The sequence below is a fragment of the Acomys minous genome (genome assembly GCF_964271855.1).
Source record: "Acomys minous genome assembly, chromosome: 20".
Lineage (NCBI taxonomy): Eukaryota > Metazoa > Chordata > Mammalia > Rodentia > Muridae > Acomys > Acomys minous.
Genome location: NC_140502.1, coordinates 19740542 through 19761436, shown reverse-complemented (window position 1 = coordinate 19761436; position 20895 = coordinate 19740542). Strand labels below are relative to the sequence as shown.

Genomic DNA, 20895 nt, shown 5'->3' with positions numbered 1-20895 from the left:
TGGGCATGGTGGTGCACACCTGTAGTCCCAGCACTCGGGAGGCAGAGGCAGGTGGATCGCTGTGAGTTCGAGGCCAGCCTGGTCTACAAAGCGAGTCCAAGACAGCCAAGGCTACACAGAGAAACCCTGATCACAGAAACTAAATAGCTAAATACATAAACATCGGACTCACGTGCGAGACAGATACTTGCTGTGAGGGCGAGTTTATGTCAAGTTGACAAAAACTCACCAGCACAGACAGCGTTCATGGAGTCTGAACAGAATCCACACGACGTTCATTTCTGTGCGAACTACCTTTATTTATAAAGGAAACTGTTTCCCGTGTCATTATTAACATTAAGCCACAGGGTATGAAGGCACTTGGTTGGGGGAACTGGGCGCAGACTTCCTGCTGAGGAACCAAGAGCCTTTGCCCAGGCCCCAAAGCTGCTGGGAGGAATGGAGGCTTCTGGGAAAATGGGTCACCCTCCCACCCTCCCAGGCTCAGCTGGGGATACTGCAGTGGCTTGCTGGTAGTTGGAGGCACTTTTTTTAATTTTTATTTTATTTTTTCCTCTGATTTGGCAAGTGTGTGTGTGTGTGTGTGTGTGTGTGTGTGTGGGGTCGGGGAGGGGTTTCTCCAGCCCCAGGTCACCCCAATGCTTAAGGCTGCTTCCTAATTGTCAGTCTGGGGCTGCCCTCCCTTAAGCCTGTGGAGAAGCCGAGAACTTCCGGTGCAGGCCGAGCCCCTCTGGAGTTTAGGGTGCCGTGGGTGGATGGGGCAGGTCTGGTGGAAGGCAGGCTGGCTTGCACGTTTCTCCTTCATTCCTGCTAGATTTTGCTCCTCTGAGTCTTCACTCTAGGGAAGAGCTGAGGGAAGAGGGCCAACCCTCAGTCAGACTCCAGAGGCCCAGCTCCCCGCTTACCCCATCCCACCCCGCAAGAGGGGGGACGGCCATGTAACCATCAGCCACAGCCCTGACCAATCAAAACACTCGAGGAAGCACAAGCCAGACAAGAAAGGTGTGGGGGAACCTGTAAGAGGCTGCCATTCACTTTCCTAAATGAAAGGGATCCTCTGTCCCCCGAATCTCCCACCCTCACCTCCTCCCACTCCCCGCACGTTAGCACACCTAATACAAGATTCTTCTAGACTCCTTCATCGTTGAAATAATGAACTGTGTGTGCGCACGCGCGAGTGCGTGCGTGCGTGCGTGCGTGCGTGCGTGCGTGTGTGTGTGTGTGTGTGTGTGTGTTTAGTAGCCCAGGTTAACTTAAAACTTACTCTGTAGCCCAGGCTGGCCTCAAAACTCTTGGCAATCCCCCTGCCTCAGCCCTCCAGAGTGCTAGGATCACGTATCAGCCTGGCCCCACCCATTAGTAGGGGCCCCCACCGACTCCCCTCCGGGCTCACCCCGAAGTAGTTGCGTGGCACGTAGCCCTCCTGGCCGTGCAGCGCAGCCCACCACCAGTCGGTCTCCTCTGGCCCGTCCCTCCGCAGCACAGTAACTGAGTCGCCCTCGCGGAAGGACAGCTCGTCCCCGAACTCGGCGCTGTAGTCCCAGAGTGCGTACACAACCCCATTGTGCATCAGCCCCATGCTTTGCTCAACGTCTGAAAAACACATAAAGAACATAGCAGTCAGGCCACGGTCCAGGTCCCCAGCCACATGGGGGGTAGGAGTGGGCATGGTCCCCGCTGCAGCAAAGCGCTGAAATGCCTTGGCCTGTGGACCGCAGCGAGACCCTGGTACTGGCTCTCTCCAACATCTGAGGACTCTCGGTGTGTCAATATGGGCAACCTGCCACGTGGTGATGGCGCAAGCACTCCGGAGGCGGAGGCAGGTGGATCTCTGTGAGTTCGAGGCCAGCCTGGTCTACAATGCCAGCCCCAGACAGCCAATGCTACATAAAGAAACCCTGGCTCAAAAACAAAAAACAAAACAAAACAAAACAAAAAAACCAAAGCGCGGGCTGGAGAGATGGCTCAGAGGTTAAGAACCTCTTCCAGAGGTTCTGAGTTCAACTCCCCGAAACCACATGGTGCCTCACAACCCTCTATAGTAGGATCTGGTTCCCTCTTCTGGCACACATGTAGGCAGAATGTTGCATACATAATAAATAAGCCGTTTAAAAACAAAAACAAAAACCAAACCAAAGCGCAACCTACCTTCACTCAGTCAATGGGTGACTGTCATCTCCTTTTTTTGGGGGGGAGGGGGTTTGGTTTTGGTTTCCCCAGACACAGTTTCTTTTATGTAGTCCTAGCTGTGCTGGTACTTGCTCTGTAAATCAGGCTGGCCTCACAGATGCACCTGCCTCTGCCTCCCAAGTGCTGGGATTAAAGACGGCAGCACTAACCGGTCCTCTTTTTTTTTTTTTTTTTTTTTTTTTTTCCTTTTTAAGATTTACTTATATGTATTGGTGTGCTGTCGGCTTGTACATCTGCATGCCAGAAGAGGGCACTGGATCCCAGGAAACTACAGTTACAGAGAACTGCAGTTGTGAGCTGCCATGTCAGTGATGGGAACTGAACTCAGGACCTCTGGAAGAACAGTCAGAGCTGTCAACTGCTGAGTGATCTCTCCAGGCCCTCAGCTCTTTAATACTTTTTCCCCCCAAAGATAGGTACGCTCAACCAGGCAGTGATGCCGCACGCCTTTTATCCTGATATTCGGGAGGCAGAGGCAGGCGGATCTCTGTGAGTTCGAGGCCGGCCTGCTCTACAGAGCAAACTCCAGGGCAACACAAAGAGAAACCCTGTCTCTAAATGAACAAACAAAATAAATAAATAAAATTGAAAAAAAAAAAAGATGGTAGGGTCCAATGTATCTCAGGCTGTCTTCAAACTAGGTATACGACCAAGGATGAGCCTGAATTTTGTGTGGTTTTGGCTTCAGCTGTGGGGTTACAGGTGTGGACCACCACACCCAGTTTCTGCAGCCCTAGGGAGAGAACCCAGAGCCTCAATCATATAGGTAAGCACTCTACAGCTGAGCTATATCCACCCCACGCCTTTTCTTGGAGACAGGTTCTTTCTATGTAATTTCAGCTGGGTTGGGCTGGATAGATGGCTCAGAGGTTAAGGGCACTGGGTCCTGAGTTCAATTCCCAGCAACCACCTATAATGAGATCTGGTGCCCTCTTCTGGCCTGGAGGTGTACGTGCAGGCAGAGCACTGTATACATAATAAATAAAAGAAATCTGTGTGTGTGTGTGTGTGTGTGTGTGTGTGTGTGTGTGTTAAGGTTTTTCGAGACACGGTTTCGAGATAGGTGTATCCTTGGCTGTCCTGGAGTCACTTTGTAGACCGGGCTGGCCTCAAACTCACAGCGATCCACCTGCCTCTGCCTCCAGAGTGCTGGGACTAAAGGTGTGCGCCACTACGCCCGGCCCAGTAAATAAATCTTTAAAATAAAGATAATTCCAGCTGGCCTCCAACTCACGGTCCAGCCTCAGGAACTGGCCTACATGCCAGGCCCCCAGCCCCACATCATACAATGTCAAACTCTTCTGCTCTGTGACCCCCTAATGCCATCCTATGGCACGAGCTGCCTCTCCATATGCTCAGCAGACACTATGGGCAAGGCTCTGGTGTGTGTCTTGGCTGTCCCACTCAGGCAGTTTAGCCGGGTCCCTGGAGAGACCTGATAGAACTCAGGCATATCTACAAGCGCCTCTAAGGGGCTTCCCAGAAGACTGCTCAGAATTTCATACTGCCGCCCTTCCTTTTGTTTGTTTGTTTGTTTGTTTTGTTTTTTGGTTTGTCAAGACAGGGTTTCTCTGTGCAGCCTTGATTATCATGGACTCGCATTGTAGACCAGGCTGGCCTCGAACTCACAGCGATCCGCCTGCCTCTGCCTCCCAAGTGCTGGGATTGCAAGTGCGCAGCCAGCTCAGCAGCTGGACTGTAGATATTTGGCATCTCGGCATCTTGACTGCTGGCCACTCGGGTGGAATGAGGTGATTTATAGAGTCTGAATGATACAGCCCCGAAGTCCCCACCCACCCGCATGCACCTGCCAGGTGGGTTGCCCAGGCCCTTCCCTACCCCCACTTCAGGCCCTGCATAGCCCCGCACCTGCCAGGTAGGTGGCACAGTCCGCATAGCCCTCGCGGTAGGGGTCGCACTTTTCGATGGCGGTGGCGCCATCACTGAGTGTGGTGGCAAAGATGGCAGCACCGTGTTGCACCAGTGCGGTGCAGATGGCAGTGTCGTTGCAGGAAGCCGCACAGTGCAGTGGTGTCCTGGTGGCAGAGGGATGAATAAGAGGGAGCCCGCCCCACCCACGGCCAAGGTCCCGCCCACCTCTCCCCGGCAGGTGCACGTTGGGGGCTCACCAGCCATGGCTGTCGGGGGAGTTGACGTTGGCGCCCGAGGCGATGAGGAAATCCACGATGGGATAGTTAGCCCCACAGATGGCATTGTGCAGGGCGGTGATGCCCTCCTCGTTGGGCTGGCTTGGGTCGTTCATCTGGAAACACCAGGGAGAGAGGAGGACTCAGCCCCGCCCGTCACCCGCTGCTCTCCTCACCTGCGGGAGGGTAGACATCTCACCTCCTTCACTGCCTGCTGTACCACATCCAGCTCCCCAGTCAGCGCTGCGTCCAACAGCAGCACCAGTGGGTTGAGTCGAGCGCGCCGTGCCTTGCGTGGGGACCCCACTTTGCGCAGTACGGAGCGCATCTCCTGCAGGACAGGGCGGGGCTTCAGCGAGGCTTGCCCACCCACAGCTCAGGGGGCGGGGAAAACAGACCGATGGGGTTGGTCATCCCAAGGCATGGACCAGCTCAGGAGGATTCACACCCAGGCAGGGAGTTGTGAGTGTAGGGAGGGCTGGCTCGGCCCTTGTGAATTATTTACAACTATCAGGTCACCCAGTGACTTGGGACTCTGGAGCTCTGAGATCTGAGAGGAAGGAAGCTTAAGAAGGCATGGAGTGGGTGGCCTCCACAGAAATGATTTCTGTAAACCAGGCATGGTAGTGCATGCACATAATCTCAGCAGTTGGGTGGTTGAGAGGACAGGATTGCAGTGACTTCAAGGACAGCTTGGGCTATAGCAGTGGTTCTCGACTTGTGGGTCCTGACCCCTTTGGAGTGCAACAAACAAGTTTTGTTTTTTCCTGAGACAGGGTTTCTCTGTGTGTAGCCTTGGCTGTCCAGGACTCGCTTTGTAGACCAGGCTGGCCTCGAACTCACAGCGACCCACCTGCCTCTGCCTCCAGAGTGCTGGGATTAAAGGCGTGCGCCACCACGCCTGGCTAACAACTTTTTTCAGGGGTCACTTAAGGCCATCAGAAAACACAGATACTTACATTATGACTCATGGCAGTAGCAAAATTAGTTATAAGCAACAATGAAAATGATTTTATGGTTGGGGGGTCACCACAACATGAGGAATTGCATTAAAGGGGTGCAGCATTAGGAAGGCTGGGAACCACTGGGCTAGAGAATATGGCCCTTTCTTTCTTTCTTTCTTTCTTTCTTTCTTTCTTTCTTTCTTTCTTTCTTTCTTTCTGAGACAGGGTTTCTCTGTGTAGCTTTGGCCATCCTGAATGCATTTCATAGACCAGGCTGGCCTCAAACTCACAGCGACCCACCTGCTTCTGCCTCCTGAGTGCTGGGATTAAAGGCTAAAACGAAACAAAACAAAACAAAACTCAGCCAGGCATGGTGGCTTACACCTTTAATCCCAATACTCCTTGAGTTTGAGGCCAGCCTGGTCTACAGAGCCAGTTCCAGGACAGCCAGGAACTACTCATAGACACCCTGTCTTGCAAACCCCAAAACAAAACAAGACAAAAAACCCACATAGAATCACAATGGAAAGAAATCTCTGGCCAGATCTGCAAGGGTCCTGCTTCTTGACTGTGGTTCCAGTGTAACCAGCTGCCTCCTGTTCCTACCACTGTACCATCTGAGCCAAAACTATCTTTTCCTGAGTTGCTGTTGTCAAATTAATAAAAGATGAAACAAATACACACAGCAACAACAAACAAAAAACAGCAGCACCAACTCCTGGGTCAGGGTTGACAATGGGAGGGTCATGGTTACATCCCAGGCAGCAGTCGAATCTCACTGCAACCCTATCAGGTAACCACTGCTAATCCTCACCCCCGTTTTATAGACAAGAAAATTAAGATATGGAATGGCCACCTTCCTGGCCCCAGGATGCACAGCTGAGTAAGTAACATGAAACCAGGATAGAAATTCTGCAGTTGCTGCATATAAGTTTTGATGACCACAGTTCTTGGGGACCAGAAACTAACTCTTCACAAGAAAACAGAGTAGGTGCCCAGAAAAAGTAGGCAACAGAGACTGTCCTGGTCTCCAGGTCTCAAGTAAACCCACTGTCACAAGTAAACTTAGATTAATTGCAGGTATAAAACTGAAATTCACCGGGCATGGTGGCCCACGGCTTCAATCCCAGCACTCGGGAGGCAGAGGCAGGCGGATCGCTGTGAGTTCAAGGCCAGCCTGGTCTATACGGTGAATCCAGAACAGCCAAGCCTAACACAGAGAGACCCTGTCTCGAAAAACCAAAACCAAGCCAAAACAATGACAAAAAAAAAAAAAAAAAAAACACCCTGAAATTCATGAAGGAATTCTGGGGATAAGGCACAGGCAAATGAAGCCAAAGTGCTTGGTTACCCTCCATTTAGACTCTCCCTTTCTCCCTGAGCCCAGCCCTATCTACACAAAAGACTACATTTCCCAGGCTCCTTTGCAGCATGGTTGGTGCCATCTTGATCATAAAACTAAGCTATTCTCAAGAATAGTGGTTAGCCTGAAGACAGAGTGTGGGTACCACTCTCATTTAAACCACTATATGATGAAGGTCTTTTTGTTATAGCAGCTGTATTAAGGGATGACCACTTATCCCAGTCTCCTCCTATGACTTACCATGCTTTGCGGTTGCTCTGGAGGGCTGCTCTGGGGTGGGGCCGGGGGTGGGATCGGAGCTGGTGGGGCAGGAGCAGGAGGCCCTGCCCTGGCCTCGGATCCCTCTGTGATGGTGGAGAGCTCGGGCTCAGGGCCCCCAGGCCCTGGGCCGCCATGCCGATGGAAGAGTCTATTGATGATCTGTTGGTATTGTTTTTTGTGGGTGGGGGGCAGGGCCACAGCAGGGCTCTGCTCCATGGAGCCTCTGCGTTTGAGGGGTCGGGGAATCTCTGCCAGCACCCGGGCGACCTCCTCCAGCTCAGGTACGGCCTGCGCTTCGGGTGGCAGGGCCGGCTGCAGCCTGGTGGGGCTGAGAGGCCGAGCGACGGTGCCTTCGTCTGCATCCCCAGCCTCGAGCACCGGAGCCAGCAGCCCCTCTAGCTCGGGCTCCGGCTCCAGCTCGGCAGGAGATTTGAGGAGGCCTGGTAGGAACAGGAAGCCCATTAGAGGAAGAGCAGCCAGAAGCATCCCAAGACTTCCAACTTCAAGGATGCAAGGGGCTCCGGTGCCGTGTGACTCAGGGCAGTTTCTTGCCCTCTCTCGACCGCCCTGGGCTGTACGTAATATAATATTAGCATCTCCCATTCGCTGAGCATATTATATATGCCATATTTATGTATTTATGGCGTTGTGCATTGAGCCCAGGGCACACGCTAGACACTCTTCTGTCCCCTGAACTGATGTCCCCAGGCCCTGCATTGAACCCAGGGCACACGCTAGACATTATTCCAACCACTGAGGTAATGTCCCCAGGCCCTACATGCCCACCCGTAACCCTTCTACAGTGTGAAGAAATAGGCAATCATCTGCACATTACGGAAAGGAACCTGAGGCCCAGAGAGGGAAAGCCACTTGTCCAAAGTCACACAGCTGCTTGGCTCCGGCATCCGCACTTGTTACGAACAGCGATAAACTCGGCTTTCTAGGGTCCTAAGAATTTCACCTCCTAACATCTCAAGCAGAAAATGCCAGAGTTCACCGGCCTAGTGTCCGAAGATTTCTTCCCTCTGCTGCATCCCCTCCCTCCACAGCAGCGTCTCAGAAGCAGGTGGAAATACCAACCGGTCTTTACCCCAACCAATGGCACAAGCCACAAGGTAGACATTCTTATCTTGTTGTGGGTGGGAAACCCCCATGGGTCATTTGCATAATTCCTTTTTTTTTTTTTAAAGAGACAGGGTTTCTCTGTATAGCCTTGGCTGTTCTGGAGCTCACTTTTAAAAAAATATTTATTTATTATTTACACAGTATTCTCCTCACATGTGTGCCTGCCCAGCACAAGAAGGCACCAGATCTCATTACAGATGGCTGTGAGCCACCATGTGGTTGCTGGGAATTGAACTCGGGACCTTCAGAAGAGCAGAAGGTGCTCTTAACCTCTAAGCCATCTCTCTAGCCCCCCTGGAGCTCACTTTTTAAGACCAACCTGGCCTCGAACTTACAGAGATCTGCCTGCCTCTGCCTCCCCAGTGCTGGGATTTAAGGCATGCACCACCAGTGCCAAGGTTTACCCTGAATCATAACAAGCCAGTAATTTGGATAGGCGTACCCTCTGGGCTTTACGCCACCGACCTGGCATTAAAGGGCCCCTTCAGCTGGGGTATAATGGGCTAGCCATATTTACTGGGCATTAGGTCTCGTTTTCAAGGCTTGATACAGTATTAGTACTGTGGCCCAACAGATAGGATTTTATCATGATTCAATTATTTATGTATTTATGTATTTATTTATTTATTGGCTTTTCGAGACAGGGTTTCTCTGTGTAGCCTTGGCTGTCCTGGACTCGCTTTGTAGACCAGGATAGCCTCAAACTCACAGCGATCCACCTGCCTCTGCCTCCTGAGTGCTGGGATTAAAGACGTGCGCCACCACGTCCGGCCTCATGATTCAATTTTTACACTCAGGAAAAGCAAGGTTCAGAGAGGTTAAAGCACCTGCCCGAGGCTACACATGGCTCGGCTTAACCACTCTGTAACCCTGGCTCCTGTGTCCATCTGGCTTGGCTCTCTGCAGAGACAGTGTCTGGAGCCAGGTTTGCTTGTCACGACACCCAGGCTCCTCTGGTCCCCTCATTTGTCCTCCCTTTTTGTCCAGCCTTTTGGAGACCCCCGCCTCCCCTCCCCTCCCCTCCCCCACAGCTGACTCACCTTCATTCATTGGCGGCCAGGTCTGTTGGGGTGCTGGAGTCTGAGGTTGGGCCTGGGACTGGGGGGGCACCTGAGGTTGGGGTTGGGGCTGCAGCTGGGGCTGCGTGGGTGGTTGGGGAGGCAGCTTAGGTGGGGGTGCTCGGGAGAAGATGGATGATCCTGGGAGCACAGCCCGGCTGGCTCCATGTTCCCAGAAAGCGTTCTGGAGCTTAAAGATCATGCTGAGGGGAATGGGGCGCTGGCGCGGGGCGCTGCGGGGCTGGGGGTTGGAGGGGGGCATGGGGATGCGGCTGACGGGTTGCCAGCTTCGGGGCAAAGTGCCTGAGGGTCCTGTTGAGCCCATAGAGCGGCGGTAGGTGACATTGTCAGAACGCCTGTCACTGGCCAGAGGCGACACCTTGTAATTGCGTGGCAATGTGGCACTGGTGAGGTTGTCCTGGGGGAAGAGAGAAAGGAGAGGGGAAGGGAGGTAAGAGAAAGGGATGAAGACTGGTAAGAGCCAGTTCGAACTATAGAAAACGAGGAAGAACATCTACGCCTGAAGGCTACCAATCAGAAGGCTGAGGTAGGATTCAAATCAGTGTAAGAAGGCTAAGTAGAAGTGTGTGGATACAGCTAGTTTAGTAGTAGGGCTCCTGCCTTAGTAGATCCTCTAGCAAGAAGCTGGGGGCGTGACTCAGTGGTATAGCCCCTGCCTAGAATCCCCCAGTGAGGGGCTGGGGGTGTGGCTCAGTGGTAGAGCCCCTGCCTAGAATCCCCCAGTGAGGGGCTGGGGGCGTGGCTCAGTGGTAGAGCCCCTGCCTAGAATCCCCCAGTGAGGGGCTGGGGGCGTGGCTCAGTGGTAGAGCCCCTGCCTAGAATCCCCCAGTAAGGGGTTGGGGGCGTGGCTCAGTGGTAGAGCCCCTGCCTAGAATCCCCCAGTGAGGGGCTGGGGGCGTGGCTCAGTGGTATCCACTCACCTAGAACGATCTTGGCCCTAGATTCAATCCTCAACCTCCTGCCATAAAGAGTGTAGGAAAAGGCACATTTCTCTCTCTCTCTCTCCCTCCCTCTCTCTCTCTCTCTCTCTCCTTTCATCCCTGAGCTGCCCACCTGCCCCTCACCTTGCCACTGGCTCCCAGCCCGTCCAGGCTGCTCTCTCTCCAGGGTAAGAGCTGCAGGCCCGGCGAGGCAGGCCGTGTGAAGACATCCAGCCCTGCAAAACATGCATTGTTAGACTGGACTCCAGACTTCTGTCCTCCAGGTCCCCTCGCCCTCTTTCACGCACGTTCATAGCTCGCTGTCTGTGAAGACTTTTTCTCGTAGGCTATATCCAGGTCAGATTCATTCCAGGCTTTTGGGGGCCTCCGCCGTAGCGTCAAGTCGTCTGGAGAAAAGGGTTCACGAGTGAGGGTGTAAGCATGGTCTAAACCAGGCCAGCCTCCCAAAGAGTGGGACCCAGCGCACCTTGCGCTCGAAGCGGCGGGGCGAAGGCACTGCCACCCGCGCCCAGCAGGGGGCTCCCGAACGCGGCTGGTGCATCATATGCTGGTGGACGTGGGGAAGGTCCGCGCTCAGGGAAGAAGGCCTGGGGCCCCTCAGCTAGGGGGCTGCCCCGGGGGGATCCTGCACGGCCCAGGTAGTCGAAGGGCATCGGGGGTCCTGGCTGTCGCACCGGGCCAGTCGCCGGCCGTGGGGACGGTGCCCGGCCGTGAGGACTGCCCGCCCCGTCGAAGGCGCGCGGTCTGGGCGATGGTGCCCGATCCAGAGTGCTGTAAGCATCGGGCTGCAGGTAGATGGGGGTACGCGGCGAGGACGGCCTGCCTTTGGGGGACAGAGGGCTGTAGGGGTGCAGGGTCGGGGCACTCTCCGAGCGTCCAAAACGGGACTCTGTGCCGTCGGTGGCTATCTTCTGCGGGGACCCTCTGGTGCCAAAATGCTCGGGGACAGGGCTTGTGCTGTACCTGGACATCTGTGGGGGAAGTCGGGGCATCAAAGAGTCAAGAGGAGACAATTGTGGAGTCAGTGGGGGAGGTCAGAGACTCGGATTAGGCCTACTAACCACAGGTGCAGGGTGTGGGCAAAGCCTGGGAGCGATGGTGGGGTCTAATTTGTTACTGGCTCTCCCCCCCCCCCCCGCCCCTCTCTCTCTCTCCCTCTCCCTCTCGCTCTCCCTCTCTCCTCTGCCTCCCGAGGGCTGGGATTAAAGGCATGCGCCACCACACCCGGCACTCATATGATTTTTTAAAAAGGCCCTTTCCAGCCGGGCCTGGAGGTGCACACCTTTTATCCCAGCGCTCTGGAGGCAGAGGCAGGCGGATCTCTGAGTTTCAGGCCAGCCTGGTCTTCCAGAGTGAGTTCCAGGACAGCCTGCCTCTAGCCCTCCAGTGTTTCAGGTGCACACCCCAATCCCTGGTTTTGTATGGTACGGGGGATGGAACCCAGACCTTAATTCACGCTTGGCAAGCCTTCTACCAAGTCAACCTCTCCTGGAGCCCAGGTTAGCCTCGAACTCACTATGAAGTAGATGGGCTGGCACTGAACTGATCCTCCTGCCTCGGCTTATCTTCCTCGGGGGTCATCACCAGCCCGCTGTCGCTATCTCGCTCTCCTTCACTTCCTGGATTGCCACACATACCCCACAGCCTATAGCCCCTTTAGACATTCTAGTCTCCCCTGGGATGGGGAGAGAAGCTGGCTTTGGGGAGGTGTCACTAAGGCTCACCCTAGAGGGGAGTCCAGCCTGTGTGGCAGCAGGTGCTGGCGAGTCTGACCACAAGGACTCTAACTGTTTGGTCAGTTCGTCCACTTTGGCGGCGGCGGTGTCCAGCTCCATCTGTTTCAGGTCCATGTGCTTCATGGCCAGCGCTGGTGGGGGCGGGGACCGAAGGTCAGGACGGCAGCCCCCCCCCCCCCGGGCCCTGCCCATCCTGCCGTTCCCTCCCGCCCCCCACCGTGTGCCTCCAGCTCACACTGGAAGTTCAGATCCAGAAGGTCCCTCGCACACTGGAATGCTTCGCTGTCCATGGTGCCGGGCCGGCCAGAGCAGGGTGCCTGCCTGGAGGGAGAACAGGGCGGAACCTTTCAGGCCACGCCCCCAGGCCCCACCCCATGGAAGTCTGGGGCGCAGGGGGGTCAAGAATCGAGGGGAGGGGGGTGTAGCTCAACAGCAATTAAGGCTCAGAAATGCCAGTTCCTTCAGAATTCTGTCCGTAAAGCCCGAAATGGTTCTAGAAAGTTCAGGGCAAAGAATCTATCCATCACCCATCATGTGCTATTGAACTGAGGTTTAAACAATTAACTGTTTCTTTAATGAATGTCTATGAGGGACCAGGAGACACCACCACACGTTTTATCATTGAGGGTTTTCTTGTGTATGTGTGTTTTGTTTACTGCTGTAATAAAGATTAAATACGGTGCCATACCCATTCTTAGGCAAGTGCTTCCCCACTGAGCCACACCCCCAGCCCCTCACTGGGGGACTCTAGGCAGGGGCTCTACCACTGAGCCACGCCCCCAGCCCCTCACTGGGGGATTCTAGGCAGGGGCTCTACCACTGAGCCACGCCCCCAGCCCCTCACTGGGGGATTCTAGGCAGGGACTCTACCACTGGGGCATACCTCTGTCCTCCTTTTACTTTCCATGTAAAGACAGTCTTTTTATGCATTCTAGTATGGACTATAAAACTTTATGTAGTCTAAAACTACTCTGTATGCCTCAAACTCCCAATCCTCAACCTGCCTTGGCCTCCAGGACTCTTGGATTTCAGGCCTGTGCCAACATGTTAAGTTCGTTATTGCTTGATTTTTGTTTTGTTTTAATTTATGAGTTAACTCATTTTCCGTATATGAGCGTCTGCATGTCTCTGTGCTTGGCGCCCATCCTGATAAGAGGGCATCAGATCCCCTAGAACAGAAGTTACAGATAGTTGTGAGCCCCTCTGTGGGTGCCGGGAACTGAACTTGGGTCCTCTGCAAGAGCAATAAGTGCTCCTAACTTCTCAGCCATCTCTCCAGCAAGCATCTCTCTAGTAAGTGAGGAAATACAAGTCAGACGGCTTGAATCCAGGTGTACATCCATGACGCACCACTCCAGCGCAGCTCTTGGGAGAACCAAGTAAGGAGATCTTGAGTAAGGACTTATTTTTTTAATAATTTATTTTTTTACATTTTATATGCATTGCTGTTTTGCCTGCCTGTATGTCTGTGTGAGGGAGCCAGATCTTGGAGTTATAGACAGTTGTGAGCTGCCATGTGGGTGCTGGGAATTGAACCTGGGTCCTTTGGAAGAGCAGTCAGTGCTCTTAACTGCTGAGCCATCTCTCCAGCCTGAGTAAGGACTTATCCTTGGCTACTCAGCAATTTGGAAGTTAGCCTAGACAACATAAAACCCTCTCTCAAAAAAACAAAAAAAGAAAAAGATAGCAGGCTGTGGTGACACACACATCTTCAATCCCAGCACTCAGGAGGCAGAGGCAGGTGGATCTCTGTGAGTTTGGGGCCAGCCTGGTCTACAGAGTGAGTCCCAGGACAGCCAGGGCTACACAGAGAAACCATGTCTCAAACCAAAACAGAACATTAAAAATAAAAATTGAAAAGGAGCTGAACATGGTAGCATATGCCTTTAATCCTAACCTGGGAGGCAGAGACAGGAGGGTATCTGTGAGTTCTACTGTGGTCTACTTAATAAGACCCTGTCTCAAAAAAAAAAAAAAAAAAAAAAGAAAAGAAAAGAGAAAAAGAAAAAGAAAAATAAGAAAAGAAAGAAAGAAACCTGTGTTCAAATCAACATATAAGATGTCCTTCAGGCCAGATGTAGTAGCACACACCTGTAATCCCCACATTTGGGGAGGCAGAGGCAGGTGGATTTCTGTGAGTTTGGGGCCAGCCTGGTCTACAAAGCAAGTCCAAGACAGCCAAGGCTACACAAAGAAACCCTGTCTCAAAAAACAACAACAACAACAAAAAAACCACCAAACAAACACCAACAACAACACCAAACCCCCACCACCACCACTACCAACAGCAAAAACCAAAACCAACCAACCAAACAAAAGAAGTCCTTCAGATTGGGTTTCACACCAGGATCTAACTGGTCATTTTGGAATGTTTCCATCAAACTTGGAGGAGTCCCAGTGGGCGGGGACACCGTCAGTTCCTCTTTGAGTCCCTGTCTACAAGAGCCCCTGTTCACACTGACCCATTGTTAAGAGGAAAAACAGGGAGGTGGCCAGACCCAGAGAGACAGCTGTGGTCACCACCAACAGGAGGAAGCCAGACCACTGGGAACCGGTCACACTAGCCACCCTTATCCCTATGGCAGCCGCCACGCCTGCCGGCCCTGTCACCTTTTAGCTTTGGCGGTAAAGGCGTAGGCAGCAGCTGAGGCCAGCTGGGACATGTTGACACCAGCCTCTGTCTGGGAAGCCCCGAGGAACAGAACCTGTTTGGGCTAGTGGCTCACCTGAACGTGTGTGACCTTGCGTCCTCTCCACGCCTAGGGCCTGAGACTCCCGGACTCCTCCTGAGAGTTCTCACAAGGCAGGAAGGCATAAACTAGGTATTCTGAAAGGACCTTCTGGTCTCAAAGAGGCTCCGTTCTGAAATCGGACTTTGCATTTGGTCTCACTGTGTAGTGCAGACTGTCCGGGAACTTGACCAATGGCTTTTCTTGACTTTCTGTGGTTGGGGCTACAGACATGTAACATCACATCTAGTAAGGACTCTGAGATGGTGACGTTCCAATAAGATGGACCCAAAAGCTTAAGTACCATCTGAGAGAAACTTCAGAACTAGAAATGGAGATCCAGCTCAGTGGTAGAGCCCCTGCCTAGAATCCCCCAGTGAGGGGCTGGGGGCATGGCTCAGTGGTAGAGCCCCTGCCTAGAATCCCCCAGTGAGGGGCTGGGGGCGTGGCTCAGTCGTAGAGCCCCTGCCTAGAATCCCTCAGTGAGGGGCTGGGGGCGTGGCTCAGTGGTAGAGCCCCTGCCTAGAATCCTCCAGTGAGGGGCTGGGGGCGTGGCTCAGTGGTAGAGCCCCTGCCTAGAATCCCCCAGTGAGGGGCTGGGGGCGTGGCTCAGTGGTAGAGCCCCTGCCTAGAATCCCCCAGTGAGGGGCTGGGGGTGTGGCTCAGGGGCAGAGCCCCTGCCTAGAATCCCCCAATGAGGGGCTGGGGCGTGGCTCAGTGGTAGAGCCCCTGCCTAGAATCCCCCAGCGAGGAGCTAGAGGTATGGCTTAACAGTAGAGCTCTATCATTAGTGAGGCCCTGAGCTCCATTCCTACTAGAAAAAATAGGATCCAAGTCCAAGATTCTCTCTCTTGAACATTCTAAAATTCTTTAATTTATTTTGCCCACAATTTCTAGCTTTTCCTGCCATACTGTCTATCCCAGGAACTGCATGCTCCTCGTGTCTACCACAAGCCAGCAGTCAGAGGTGGAGAGTTAAACTCTGGGACGCCCTGGCAAGAGGCACCTGACTTGTAAAACGAAGATAAATAGGTAGCCTCACTGGACCAGGAGAAAGAAGGGGAATTCCGGGCCGTGGGAATCCAGGCTTCGGAAAGTTAGAGCGTATATATAGTCAGGCCTAACTGCACACGCCTCTGCTTACTTGGGAGGCTGACACAAAATGACGGAGTTCAAGGTCTGTCTGAGCAGCAAAATACACTGAAGAGGCCAGTCCAAGCAACCCTATCTCAAAATACAAGTTTAAATAAAGGGTTGGGCATGGTGGCACATGCCTGTAAGGCCAGCTCTCTAAGGCAGAGAGGTCTGAAGATAGCCAGACTTGTTTCCATAGCATGCTCCGGGCCAGCCAGAGCTCACACAGAAAAACCTGGTCCCTCGGCTGCAGGACAGCTCCACCGTTTCGCGTGGAGGACCAGAGGTCGGTTCCCAGCATCCATATGGAGTGGGTGGGTCCCAGCTGTGTGTACCATCTCCAGCTGTGGCCTCCCTCCCCGCCCCCCACCTCTGTAGGCACCTTATGTGCACACAGACAAGGGCTTGAGAGCGGTAAGAGCCCCAGGAATTCCATTCCCAGCATCTGACAGCGAGCAGATCTTTTGTCAAATGGATCAGACTTTCTTTTTTTCAGGTTCTGGGGGGCGGGGGTGTTGTTCCCGAGGCTGGTGTGGACCGTGGAAACACCTCCTCGGCCACCTCGACCAGGGGGCGCTCTCTCCCCGCGGGCTCCAGCGCTGAGCTCAGGCCCTGGGAATGCGAGGCGCGCCCGGGCAGGAGAGCACACGGTGGGCAGGTCTGCCGGCAGGTCGGGCGCGGCAGGGCAGGCAGACCTCTGTTCCCAGGCTCCTGCCCTCCGCCCTCCGCCCTCCGGTCTTCTTCCTCGGGCTCCCCTCCAACCCTAGCTCTCCCGTTCAACTGGCTCCCATGCCTGCTCCACCCTTAAGTCTCCTTGCCCGGCCTCCTCCGGACTCCAGCTGGGTTCTCAGAGGTGAAGGATCCTGTTTGGGCTTTTCCTGGAGGAGTCAGTGGGATCCAGGTCAGGGTGTCGAGATGGGTTGGGAGCACCCAGAGTGCAATCCTTCACCCTAGCTGGGTCACTCTTGGTTTTTAAATCCGTGGAATGGGCGAGGGACTTCCCCTAGCTAAAGCCTCTGCTGTGAGCTAGAGGCGGTGAGGGCTTCGCTGTCGTCTGTTTCCTCAAGTGTACTGCGGGGGAATTAATGACTTCACTCAGATAAGGTGTGAGCATCGGAGGACCTAAATTACACAGAGTTTACGACAGTGCCATTTAGGGACTGAATGTCACACGTCCTGGACTGTTATTCAAACAGCCTTCGTCCACGGTTCTCGAGGGCGCCACAGATGAGTGTCTGCAATCCCCCGCATTGCGGTAGGTCAGAGGGTCTCTAGTTCAAGGCCACCATGGGCTGCCGTAAGGGGCACTCTGTCTGAATCACACATAGGCAGATTCGGCGGGAGGGATGAAAACCCAGGTGTCTTTTGGGAGGGTTCTTGGTAGGTTGGTTGCTTAGTTTGTGTCTACCTGGCTCAACCGGAACTCATTATGTAGACCACGCCCACCTCAAACTTTGAGAGCTCTGCCTGTCTCTGCCTCCCGAGTGCCTGCCGGGGAGATTAAAGGCTTGGGACAAAACCACACAGGCTTGTCTCTCGGTGTCTCTGTTTCCACCCCGCCCCCTCCTCTCTCTCCAGTGTCTCATGTACTGCTACACTTAAACTCCAGAATCTTCTGCCTCCATCCTCCCCAGTGCTGGAAATACTGGCCAGGCGCACGAGCGATCTACTCACAGAGCCACAAACCAACCGCCCCCTTTCCCCCCCCCCCCCCCCGTGGTTCTAAGAGTGCTGGGTAGAGTTGCCAGTGCTCTCAACTGCTTGAACTTTAGGGATCACAGGACCCTAACTTTCCAACTTGAAAGTGGTTGTCCCCAGGATGACAGAGGCATGGAAGGTACCAGGCAGAAACTGGCAAGGTCCCAGGAGGTGGGTGGCAGTCTGTTTGCCAGCCTCAGTTTCCCCATTGCAAGGGAGGAGTCCTGCCTGGGGTCACCTAAACTCCACTGAAGGTGGAATTCTCTGTTCCTCCCTCTGGGTGACTGCCAAAGGCATCTGTGGACAGAGATCTAGCCTGACCTGAAGCTGGCAGGACAGGACGCACGCAGCCTGCGTTGGCAGCTGGGGCTATTATTTTAATGTCACTTCAGGCTGTCACTCTGTGCTCTTCCAGCCCAGGCATTAACAAACACCCTCCCTCTTCAGATCTTTGTCCCCACTAGCTTGTAATGCGCCCCCCCTCCCCGCCTTCCTTAAGGGCCCAGGGGTGGAGACAGAGGGAGGTGCCTGCCTTCCCCTGCCCTATCCAGGGCTCAAGGACAGACAGACACCTCCAGAATTAGCCTCCATCCCTCCCTTATCTCCCATAATACTTCAGGCCAGACAGATGGAAGTGGAGGCGACATTTCTCACCTCTGGGTCAGGGCACCCCCGGGGGCGGGGGCGGAGGGTGAGGAAGGTTAATTAGAAAATCTGGTGGGAGTGAAAGAAATTCCTTTCACAGACAGCCGTCACAAGGAAGGAAGGAGTTGTCAAAACCAGCTGCCCGCATGGCCTGCCAGCCTCAGTTTACCCCCCTTCATCCCGTGTAATGCAGCAGCACACAGCCACACAAGGCTCCCAGCCCCAGCCCCACGGTCCTGTTATTCTGGCCCTGGACTCTAGAACGACCTCAATAAACCCCAGTTATTTCCCACCCCTATGGGGCAATAAGAGGTCCGACAGCGCCCCCCCCCGTCTCCGCTAGGGGGCGCCCCTTGGGCGGATGTGCCTCCTCTGGTTAGGCAGGTCTGACGCCCCAGTTAATGACACGTTGGGGTTCGCTCAGCGGCAGAGAAGAGGTTGGAAAGCTGCCCCTGTTTCTCATCCCCTGCCCCCACCCCAAAACCAGAAAGTGGGGTGTTGCGCCGGGACACTGTCTACTGAGAGACCCACGCCCCACCTTGCTTGCCCCATTATTTCCAAAGACCAGGAATCTACTCGCCCGGCGCCACTAATTTTACGCAAAGACCTAGTGGCTCAGTTCTGAAGACAGCTGGAGGGCGACCGGGCGCCCAACCATTCTAGAATATCCTAACCCTCCAAATCTATTCAAAATTCAGAGATCTGAGACTATCAACAGCACCCTGAGACACTTCCAAGAGCTGCCCCCCCCCATTAAAGTAGTCAAGAATTCCACCGTCAATATCTCCCCAGGACCAAAGGCTCTAAGTACCACTAAGATCTCAAGCGTCCGAGCCTCCAATAAAGCCGGCACCCCAGTTCCCTCTTTCCGGGGACCCAGGCGTGAGCTCCCCACGTTTTGCCCCGGGACCTAAGGTTCTAGTTCGCATCAAGCCCTCCCAGGGACGCGGTGTCGGGTTCTAGGGTGGCTGGGCCTCAGGTGGGGGTGCAACTCACGCGTCGGGGCAGATCCTGGCACCGGGGGGCTTTTCCTCGGGCTCCGGCTCCGGCTCCAGCGGCGGGGAGCGGAGGACGGGGCGGGGCAGTCGCGGGGGAACAGGTTAGACGAAGTGACTCTGACTGGAGGGGGGCGTGTCCCGCAGGAGAAGTGGGGGGGGGGGGAAGCTGCGGTCGCCTCAAGCACCTTGGGATTTGTAGTCCCGGAGGGGCGGGGCGCAGTCAGGGATACAGGCGCGATCCATTTCACAGCCGGGAAGAGCGAGGCCCAGATGATCGAGGGCGCCCTGGTCGGCGAAATGCACAAGAGTCCAGACTCCCACCTCGCTGTGGTTGCAGGGGAAGAACTCCTGAGCCCATTACCACTCCTCCAGGCTCAGTCTCCGCCCCCCCCCCCCTTGTCTGAGTGAAAATTTGGGCACTTAAGGAATCGAAGGTAAGGAGCGAGGAGAAACTCACAGGAGAGAAAAGGACCCGCCTTCATCAGGACCCCAAGCCCAGTTTACCTGTCTAAATAAACTAAAAAATAATCCTAGCACTTGGGAGGCAGAACAAGGAGCACCTCGAGTCGGGCGGTGGTGGCGCATGCCTTTAATGCCAGCACTCGGGAGGCAGGGGCTGGCGAATCACTATGAGTTCGAGGACAGCCTGGTCTATAAAATGAGTCTAGGACAGCCAAGGCCACACAGAGAAACCCTGTCCTGAAAAACCGAAACCAACCAAACCTGCGGCTACACAGTCAAAAACAATGCAAGACAAAACAACACAGAACCGGGGCGCTTGACTGGCGTGCCTAGCAACAGGATGGACTACAATCCCCAGCAGCATTCCTAACCAAAGTCCATGGCCAGCCACCCTCGCGTCCTCTGGGAATTGGAGTCTTGGTACACGCAAAGGGCGAGCCCAGTGGCCCAGAGGCTCTCGCCCACGTGCTGGGGGGGGGCGATGGGGGGCACGCAGTCTGGATATCCCTGGCCTAGGGAACACTTCCCTGTAACCCTGACCCCTTCTCAATTCTCAAAAGTCGCAGAAGAGAGGGGAGTACCCCAATTCTGGAGGAGTCTCTGAAATCTCCGCAGAGGAGGCGGGACGCGACGCTGACACACCGTCCAGGAATGCACTTGGGTCACCCTGTCTCGCCGCCGTCCCGCGGACCCACCCGACGCCCCACGCGCTGCAGTCCTGCTGGGAAGGGGCGTGGGCGCGTCCCCCAAATCTCGCGTCCACGTGCTGCTTGTTTACTTGGGCCCCGGGGCAGGAAGGGGTTCGCCAGCTGTACCCCTACCTCCCTCGGAGCCGAGGGGAGTGCTTTCCACTCTGGACACTAAGTCCAGGAGGGCATCTACAAGTCTCAGCCGACACAGGAGTTAGTCGGGTTACGAGCGGGTTTCTGGGCTCAGGGGTCCGAGGCTCCTCCCCTGACCCCGCGGACTCCACCTCCTCAGTTTCCCGCTTCGCACCCCACCCCCAACCCCGCTTCGCACCCCCCCCTCCTCACTCCAGAAGCCCCGCCTCTAATTGGTACTTTAAATGATCCGGTTGCCCGCTTTTCTCTATTTTCCGACGTATCCACTCAAGCCTTCCTCTTTCGCCGCACCAAGGACTACCCAAAGACACGATCTAGTTTTAAAAGCACAACCGTGACAACCAGAGTGCTTACCTGGCTTTTACAGGAATGCCGCCCAATCGATCCGTCGGTCGCTTTAAGAGCGATGCCCTGGCTGGGTCACTGCCCCTTTAAGGGCGTCTTGGAAGAAACCACGTGAGCAAAGTTGTGGAGGGAGCGGACCCTCCGGAGGACCGATCCGGCCCGCATTCCTCGCCAACAGAGAATTGATTCCCTCCCGTAGTGGATTGTTGGGAAATTAGTCATTCCTCTGCTGTGTGACGTTCAGAAGTGGAGGTTG

General features: G+C 54.6%; 1 protein-coding gene and 1 long non-coding RNA gene across 5 annotated transcripts in view; one reads left to right on the top strand and one right to left on the bottom strand.

Moving 5' to 3' along the window:
• The window catches only part of LOC311591623, a 112286-nt gene extending 111633 nt beyond the window's left edge, over positions 1-653 (top strand). Inside the window, exon 2 of the long non-coding RNA XR_014777149.1 lies at positions 73-653. This is a non-coding gene — a long non-coding RNA (uncharacterized lncRNA). The remainder of the gene's footprint in view (positions 1-72) is intronic.
• On the bottom strand, positions 568-20856 carry PPP1R13L (protein phosphatase 1 regulatory subunit 13 like). Of its 4 annotated transcripts, none has more exons than XM_084771357.1 (13): positions 20649-20856; positions 12004-12107; positions 11775-11917; positions 10517-11021; positions 10338-10436; positions 10174-10265; positions 9071-9506; positions 6885-7345; positions 4537-4668; positions 4320-4453; positions 4060-4226; positions 1394-1593; positions 568-849 (listed from the first exon to the last, which is right to left on the bottom strand). In XM_084771357.1, exons 2-13 carry the CDS (start codon positions 12074-12076, stop codon positions 811-813), a joined length of 2481 nt encoding a protein of 826 aa, XP_084627483.1. In that variant the 5' UTR covers positions 12077-12107; positions 20649-20856; the 3' UTR covers positions 568-810. The 4 variants fall into 4 exon arrangements, with proteins under 4 accessions (XP_084627483.1, XP_084627485.1, XP_084627482.1 ...); XM_084771359.1 differs by having other exon boundaries at positions 12022-12107; positions 20649-20855; XM_084771356.1 differs by lacking the exon at positions 20649-20856 and adding an exon at positions 18989-19143.
• Positions 20857-20895: the final 39 nt, after the last annotated feature.